Here is a 9,163-nt window from a genome sequence, read left to right on the forward strand (position 1 = left end):
AGACATGTGACACTTAGATTGCACACAGGTGGACGTCCTGTCACTAAGCATGGGAGTTATGAAGGTAATTGCTTGCACCAGAAATTTTTGGGGGCTTCATAGCAAAAAGGGTGAATACATATGCACTTGCCAATTTTTAGTTATTTGATCCCATAACTTTCATTTTTGCCTATATTTTTCTCACTTCACTGCACCATCTTAGATTATTTAGTGCTGATGCATCACACACAAATCGGAATACATTACAACCTGTGTTTAAAAATATTTTTGTAACAAAATAGGTAAAAAGCCAAAGGGGGTGAATACTTTCGCAAGTCACTGTATGAAACGATAAAGGGCTGTCACACCACTGTCTTAAGACAAGAGCTATATTTGGGGGTGAGGTTAGCTAAGAAGTGGTGGACCAAAAAGTAATCCTTCGATGGTAGTTGACCACCCCTGTCCTAAGGTAACATAGGATGTTGATATTGGTAATGGCTGGTCGTCAAGAGAAATGATGGCCTGAGGGCCAAACCATACTTGTGCCCAAAATTGGTTGTCACTTTCCATCTCCTGCTTAGGATTAATGGAGTTGGTGATGGTTCTAGGAGGTCATCTAGGCCAGAAGCTGTTTGGATCCTAGTCCTACACCAGAACCTATTTACAGTGTGTTCCCTTTGGGTCCTGATGATGTCTTCTGGAAATATTGTGTTTTATCTACAGTTGTCACAGTCTGTCGTTTCAACCCTACAACAAATTAAAATGTAATTGTTCCACAAGATGGAGACTTTAGGTTCTGTCGGATCTAGAAGGATCCAATGTAACAGTCTCTATCCAACACGTAACCGCCTGGAGAGTAATGATGTGACAAGGATCTTAAGGGTCAAAATCTGGACTCCCCACCGCCCTCTACCCCTCAGAGAAGGAGAACGGGGTCGTCATTTCCATTGTTGACACAATATTTGAGATTAACCCATTGTTCCCTGTGACGAATGAATGAATGTGACCTTTAGAAGGAGAAGAAGAAGAAAGAGGATAGAGAACTACAGAGGAACCCAGGGAACAGAAGGAGGGGAAAGTGAAGTGGAAGCAGAGGGAGAATATTGGGAGGAGGAGAAGACAGGAACAGTGGGGGGACACAGAAAAAGAGAATTACAGGGAAGAGGAGGGAAATCACAGGAGGAAAGGAGAGGGGGTGAGAGAATCAGAGGAGGAGGAGGAGAGCGGAGGGAGGGAGGTAGACAGGCTGCTGCAGAAAGAATTGGTGCAGGATCAGAAGAGAAGCTCTGAGAGGGGGGGAGACGGTGAGCGGGGGCGAGGAGAGACCCCCCATCCTGCCACATCTATCCGAGGACCCCCCTAAAAAAAATCAGCACAGCTCCCTCCCCCCAGAAGACATGTCCAGCGAGAAAACAGGTAAGGGGGATAGAGATGACATCATGGATTGGAAATAATGGAGGGGGTGTTTTTATTATGGGGGTAAATGATAGAATTCTTATGATGGAGAACGCTCCATGCACCTGACATCTGTCTGAAGCCTTCATGTCTGTCTGATGTTCATCACCCTCATCATCCCCTCCAAATAACCACCGGTCACAGCAGGAGACTCACAGAGGGGAGTGGAAGGCGGGCTGTGAAGGAATGGATGGGGGTCACTGTGTGCTAGGCCATTTACATGGTGCCATGGTAGTAGCCCGAATATATATGCATCCTGTCTGTAGGTGTACGGCAAATACTAATAGGTGGGAAGATATAGTATATTCTATCCATTCATCTATCCTAACATATGTCCTATCTATCTATCTATCTATCTATCTATCTATCTATCTATATCTATCTATCTATCCATATATCCATCCATCTATCCTTACATATATCCTTCTATCTATCCTTCTATCTATTATCTATCTATCTATCTATCTATCTATCTATCTATCTATCCATATATCCATCCATCTATCCTTACATATATCCTTCTATCTATCCTTCTATCTATTATCTATCTATCTATCTATATATCCCATATCTATCTATCCTTACATATATCCTTTTATCTATTATCTATCCATCTATCCTTCTATACATCTGTCTATCCATATATCCATCCAGCCATCCATCTATCCTTACATATACAGTATCCTTCTATCCATCTGTCTATCCATCCATCTATCTATCCTCCTAACTACTATCTATCTATGTTTCCATCTTTTTATCCATCAGAGCCTCTCTGGCCCCCAGGAGCGGCTGTGTATACCGTGCGTCCTATATTTGGATCTGTACGGTTGTCACTTCTTGTGTGTCCTGACCTGTTGTTGCCCCAGGGGGGTTGTTATCTCCAGTGATGTGACTGACAGTTTCCTCTCCTTCCCTCTCCTCCTCCTGCTCTACTTCCTCAATCCCTTCAGGCCCTCCGGACTCTGGACCCCACAGTTCACCCCCACCCTATAACCAACCGGTGGGGGAGGGTCCCTGCAATGGAGTAATTCCAGGTTATAATGATCCCCCACCCCAGCCGGCCACTGCTACCCTTACGCGTCAGGACGCTCTAGGCTACCTCCAGGAGACCCCATTTACTGGACCACCTCCAGCTCCCCAAGGATATGTGGTGCAGACTCATACGCCCACGGGGACCCTACCAGTTGGAGGGTACGTGCAACAACCAGCAGGGTATCCCATGCACCTGCAGCCCTGCACAGCCTACGTCCCAGTGTATCCTATGGGAACGGTAAGTACAGATCCCACATGCATCTATATGTGCGTAAAAAAACATATTAAACGTCCCCAGTTCCAGGTCTTTGACAAAGCCGTGTGACAACCAATATGACTGCCAGTACAGTGTGCACAGGGATTGTCGCTCAGCTTTCCCAAACTCTTACATGGCAAGCCTCCTTAAATTCACCATTCAGGACCCTTGGAGACCTGGGTTACAGCCTTATGGAAATTGTAGTAATTGCCATTTTAATGTCATTTCCTAAACTTTCATTATTGCGTCGGAACCCAAGATTTTACTTTTATTAACTTTTTGTTATGTTACCAACAGCAATACCCAGCTGGAACTGTCCCTCCCCAGCCTGGGATCCCACCTCCTCAGATCCCACCAGGACTGGCCCTATTAGAGCCCCGACGTCCTCCTCATGACTATATGCCGATCGCTGTGCTCACCACAATCTGCTGCTTCTGGCCCACTGGAGTTATTGCCATCATAAAGGCTGTTCAGGTGAGCGGTCCTCGGTTGGAGGTTAAAGGGTCTAATTCTGTCTGTCCCCATCGTTATATCCCATTAAATGTAGAAGAATAGCCCAATACTCTTTCATCAGCCACACAGGAATGAGGCATTAGCAGTAGCACATGTTTTGAGAGATCTTCTACTTCTTCCTCAGAAGGCCTTCTGGTTGCTCTTTGGGGTCATCATTTCTGATAAACCAAATCCTTAGTACTTAAATGGCCCCTTTAGACATTAGAGAAAGTCGTCTGGACTTGGCAATATCGACTCTCTCCGACCGATAATGTCGGAGGAGAGAACGATCAGGCAGGTTGAAGTACAATGTCCAATCCTTTTGTTTCCTCAGGGCATAAGCCACCATCAGAGGCGTCTAGCAGTGATTTACTCGTCTTGGAGTCTTGATTGAGCCAATCATTTATGTATATTGTGGAGTCGGGAGTCAAAGCAGTTGGCCAAACATACATTTGGCCAACCACTATCTAAGAAGTTTGTTGGACTTGTCAGAAAATGAGTTCTGATGATACACCCTCCATCCTTACAAGACATGGGCTTGTAAACTTGGCAGACCCGAAGCATATCATACGTAATATCTAATGGGTCCACCTGGTTGTATCAACCCATAAAAATAAAAGCTAGAGGCAAGTGATTGGCTGCAAAGTCGCATAGAAATGCTGGACCTCAGCCATGATTTTATCAGAGCCCAGGAGGGTCCTCGGGTACATTGCTCGGTCGGTTAAACCTTGCAGTAATAACCTGCAATATATGACTTGAGTAGTATGATCCAAAAACACTTTCTACAATGAAGCTTTATCTGGTTTGGAACAACTTTTCATAAATTCACGGTGATGTTCTTCTGCTTGGTTGAGGAACACCTCTAGGAAGTAGAAGAGTAAAGGGTTGTAAATCATAACCCATCATCCTTACAGTATGCATTGAAATTCCATGCCTAACTATCCAATAGCAGAATACCATCATTCATATCTCGAAGAAAGCTAAGAGTTTGTTTGGCAGAATTGGTGCAGCTCTCACAAATACTGTCCATCTACTAGTATTTTTTTGGTGCACTGCGTGGTTGAGCAATCAGTGGTCGAAGGCCAGAGTGCAGTAGGATGGTCCTACCCCACACAGACCTAAAGTTTATGAGGTTCATTTGATAACTAAAGAAATATAACCAGCCAACTTTTGAAAAACGCTAAGAACATCTATGCCTAAGCGTTCTTGGTCAAGTCCATCCAAGTTTCTTAAAATGTTCCAGTTTTTGTGGTGAACTGAATGGATGGACAATCGGCGTCAGAAGTCCTGGACGAAGTTGAAACCCACAATCCTAAAGTGCTAGATTACTTTCCTCCATACCAATATTTCCGGTTCAGCTGCTCTTTCTTGACTAGATGTCACCAGTAGAGAAATCCAACTAATCTTTTCCCAGCGAAATTGACCACTGGCTTTGTCATGATGCTTGAGCTAGACCACCTACTGCTTCTTATAATATTGGTGGAGGGGGTATTATGAGGTGATTTGGTGTTTATGGTCAGACCCATCTAGTTCCTCCTGAATGACCTCCATTTTTCTAAAATGTGATAGCGATTTGCAAAAGAAACTGGGATGTCTTCCGAAAACATAAAAAAAAATGATTCCCTTCATTTGTGTCTGATCTTCATACCATATATATATCAAGTTCAGCAGTCGGTGGAGATGAAGGTGTTTTTAATGAAAAATATTGAGTTTGCTTGGTGCCAGTCTGTATCTTGCAATCTAACATGTCCTGTTTTGGCTGGAGATTGGGATGTTTTTGATGTTCCGGAGGTAAAGACTTTATCGAGCATGCATGTTGTGTTCATTTGTCTCTGTAGGTGGAGGTTCGGCTTCCTAATAGTTTCTCAGTGGTTGGTTTGTCATTTCTGTGCGGGCTTCTTAAGTCTTCTTGGTGTCTGTGTGTGGGTGGAATATCAGATCGTAGCAGAACAGACTGTTTCCTCTCTACAATTCCGTATTGGTTGTTGGTTTATTGCTTCAGTATTTTTTTGTAAATTTAAAAATGTTTACGTACAACTGAGAATTACAGATGTGAGCTAATATTATATCACTCGACTCGAGTGTGGTCCATTAGATAATGGCACATTAGGTAATACAGAAAAGACCAGGAGCCCTGAGGGTGTCAGTATTTTTGTCGACAAAAAATAGTATAATGGAGCGGAGAAGAAACTGTATGAAAATGGAAAGTGAATACACGAAAGGGAGGGTGAATACTCACTGGGAAAGCAGGGGAAGGGATGAGGGTAATGGGTAGGATGGTCTCCTCCTGATTGACCCTGAAAAAAAGTTCACCATGGAGAAGGGAGACTTGAGAAGGTTGTTAGCATTGAGAAACCCCAGATCCAATATAGACTCTTGAGGGCCCCAGTTCAAATTGAGAATAATGACCCATTTTGGACAGGGCTCCTCCTATCTGATGTCACAATATGGTTTATCAATACTAAGGAGGTCACACCACCTCCCTCTCCTACAAAGGATCCAGGATAGTGCAGATACTGTAGAATGAACCAGCACACTTTCCTACTATGGGGTCAAGCCCTAGACTTTCTTTGACCTTCTTCTTAGTTATGGTGGTGAATTCATGAGGCTTACCTGTTCTTTTGCTAAGAGATGTATGACAACTGTTTGTTCTTCCATGGTAGAGTAGTAGGTCCATAATTTGATCTCATCTCCATCTGTCTCAACAGGTGAGGACAGCTTTGGCTCGTGGAGACATCATGTCTGCAGAAATCGCTTCTCGTGAGGCCCGAAACTTCTCCTTCATTAGCCTTGCAGTTGGGATTGCTGCTATGGTTCTGTGCACCATCCTCACAGTGGTTATCATCATCGCAGCTCAGCACCATGACAATGACTGGGGTAACTGAATTATCCCTCTGGGACTTGGGGGCATCTAATGTACAGGCCAAGCCACCAAGATCTCACCCAGCACTTTCTTAACTCGTCTATCTCCAAACCTCTTTTTTTTTCTAGACTTTTTATATTACTTTTTCCATCTTCTTTAATGTCTTCCTTTCATTTTTTCCTTCTTGTGTTCTTCCTTCCTACTTTCTTTCTCCTTTTTGCCTATATGTATTTCCCCACGTTTACATTTTATTTTTCTGTGGTTTCCATCCACCCTTTGGTTGACCATGTTTGATCTTTTCATATCGTCTCTCTCTTCTCCTGTGTTTCCCATCTACCCCAGTGCTCTCTTGTCTCTCACCTTCTTCTCTGTCTGCTCCTGTCCTATCCCCCTCCCTCGTTTCAAATAATACAGGTGCCATCTTGGGGTGTTATGGGGTAAAATAGGAGTTTCATGGGGGTATTTTTCAGCTATGTGTTAAGGGTGCAGAAGAACAATGGGGCAGAGAAGTAAAGACTCCAGGAGATAGCACGAGAGACATAATGGATACAGGAAAAAAAATAAAAATAAAAAGTGGACTGTCACATGGGAGGTAGCCCTTCAGAGAGAGACAGCCATGAGAACTTTACGAGGAGTGAGTGAAGATTTTTAGAAATGAATGTGCGAGAGGAGACCTAGGGACAAGTTGGCCTTAGACTTGGTCATTGTGGGCCGTAGTTCGAATAAGTAAAAATGGACCAAACTGCCCAAATATCTGAGGGTATCTCAGAGCCTTGCAGACATCAGAAGGTTGATGGATTGTCCATGGTCTGTCAACCAGAACCTAGTGTCTATGGTCAACCTAAACCAGCAGAAGATATGATAAGCCATATGGAAGAAAGGGTTTATACAAGATGACACTCAAGTGCAGGTGCCAACGAGGCAATAGAAACACAATGACGTTTAATTAAATCGTGCCCCTTAACCTCCAATTTCCGAACTATTTTTATGCTCCCATTGCCCGTTTTTTATGGGTTTTGGGGTTCTGTGCCTATAGAAAAAAACAACAAATAATCAAAATTTTTTAAATCTGGAGCCGGATATAGCAAATGGCTTTGGTCTCTGAGGTGCCAAATTATTAACGTTTTGGCCACGATTTGGAGTCATCAACACTCCCCAACACTGACCCCCCCAAAAAAAATACTGCCCCCCCAAACTATACTAGGGGCCTAAATAACTGTCCTAGCTACGCTGCAATTGGGATTATTTTTGCCCACTGCTGAATTGGTGGTAATTTTTTTTTCTAAGAGGACTTTTACTGTATCGCAGATTTTATTTGCTGCATTTCGAGCTAGTCTTTATTCTTTGCCCTGGGGAAATGTTACCTCGACAATCTGATTAATTGGTTTTTGTGCACTAACCCTAATATGGAGATATTTTTGGAATCTTTATCATCGGAACTTGGAACATTTAGGTCACAGGAAAAAGTTCTTGTGATTGGTGGTGCGGGTAAGAAACGGGCACCATCAATGGCTGCGTAATGGATTTATATAGAACCATTTACAGCCAATAGAAGTGTAATGATTACATTTTTTTAGTGGTGCTGAAAAAAAAAATAATAAAAAAAGAAAATAAAGTTTAAAATAAAATAAAAATAAATGAAAGAAAAAGAAAAAAAAATTAAAAATAAATAAATGAAAAAAATAATTTAACTAAAGTAAAAATAAATAAATGAAAAAATAAATAAAATAAAATAAATGAGTAAATAAATGGAAAAAAAAAGAAAATAAATTAAGTAAAGATAAATAAATACATAAACCTAAAATATGATATTTAAGACTTGGCTTCTGTTCTTAAAGGAGCCATGACCGACAGAACGAGCCCATTTTTTTAATTGATCCCATTGACTTATAATTGACTTCAAAACTACCGATACCCCAATAGAACGGAGTATAACGCCAATGTGAACAGAGCCTGAACAAAAATATTGGGTAACGTTGATTGCACAGCTCATTTTTAACAGTAAATACCCATAGTGCCCTGCAGCTGAGTGTCACCTTAGGGGCATAGTTTGCAGAGGGGGCTTATAGGGCATGTGTCCCGGTTGCGGGGGGCACCAAAAAAACACTTGGTCTAAGCCCTAGGGTATTTAGATACAGGGCTGGAGCAGTGAACCGATGTCTTCGGGTGCAGGAAAGCTTAGCTACGACTCATGGTAGCCGGCCGAGCCCCGGGGGGTCAGGGGCCCACTAGTGGATCAGTGAGTGTGACAGCGAGAATGTGGCGGCCTGAGTGTGTAATAAAGAGACAGCTGCTATATTTCAGGACAGTGTTATAGGGAGGGAACGGTTTATTTCTGTGATTTTGGGAGAGAAAAAAAAGATATTTATGGTTCTGATTAAATATTCTTATTTATTTCTTGGTCGGAGGGATGCATTGTGGGTATTTATTCATTAGCATTTGGAATGATTAATTAGCTGCATTATCTATAATAAAACCAAAATGTATTTCATCTGCTTCTGTCACATTCGTCGGAGAAAAAAAATTAAAATTACTTTGTTTCTTAAAAACCAGCACAGGCAGATATTGTAGCTTCACTACTGCCCTCCCAGGACCTTCCACACACTGATTTACCATGTTTGTCACTTGGTGACTTTACTGATGGTTTGTGATACAAGAAATTACAACCATTATATTCTACTGGGGAAAATATAGCATCAAACTACATTTCCCACAATTCTCCAGATAGAGCATGCACAAGAGAGGACAACTAAAGACCTGCCAAAATGACTGGAGATCGGCAGAATTTTGAATGCAGCTCTGGAGTATAAGACGAGCTGGGAGTCAAGATCAAACAATAAAATGTTTGACTTCACGTTCTAAATATCACAAGGACAATGATGGCAATAGTCAAATGTAGAAATCAGTCGCCAAAGGCACAAAGCTACTGTGATTGTACCTGAAAAAAAGGGCAGGTACGTGACCACTGGACCACCAGGGATACTATTAACCAATGAAGCCAGAAAATTTCTATTATTATTAACCCATTGTACACCAGGGTTATAAATATTAACTTTCTAGGAATCAAGGAATGTTTTATATATTAC

At 42.2% G+C, this 9,163-nt stretch overlaps 1 protein-coding gene across 1 annotated transcript; it reads left to right on the plus strand.

Moving 5' to 3' along the window:
• The first annotated feature begins 1,163 nt into the window (after positions 1–1,163).
• PRRT1 (proline rich transmembrane protein 1) lies at positions 1,164–8,568 on the plus strand. Its single transcript, XM_073641854.1, has 4 exons — positions 1,164–1,395; positions 2,385–2,704; positions 3,020–3,196; positions 5,923–8,568. The coding sequence occupies exons 1-4, from the start codon at positions 1,377–1,379 to the stop codon at positions 6,097–6,099; spliced, it is 693 nt and encodes a 230-aa protein (XP_073497955.1). The 5' UTR covers positions 1,164–1,376; the 3' UTR covers positions 6,100–8,568.
• Positions 8,569–9,163: the final 595 nt, after the last annotated feature.

This window comes from Phyllobates terribilis, unplaced genomic scaffold (assembly GCF_046119375.1).
Source record: "Phyllobates terribilis strain yellow unplaced genomic scaffold, ASM4611937v1 Scaffold_7__3_contigs__length_470593459, whole genome shotgun sequence".
Lineage (NCBI taxonomy): Eukaryota > Metazoa > Chordata > Amphibia > Anura > Dendrobatidae > Phyllobates > Phyllobates terribilis.

Bases quoted from the DNA above. Each gene is read 5' to 3' on its own strand.
- PRRT1 (XM_073641854.1), top strand. The intron at 2,705-3,019 runs GTAAGTACAGAT...TGTTACCAACAG, and splicing joins CAGTGTATCCTATGGGAACG to CAATACCCAGCTGGAACTGT. The intron at 3,197-5,922 runs GTGAGCGGTCCT...CTGTCTCAACAG, and splicing joins CCATCATAAAGGCTGTTCAG to GTGAGGACAGCTTTGGCTCG.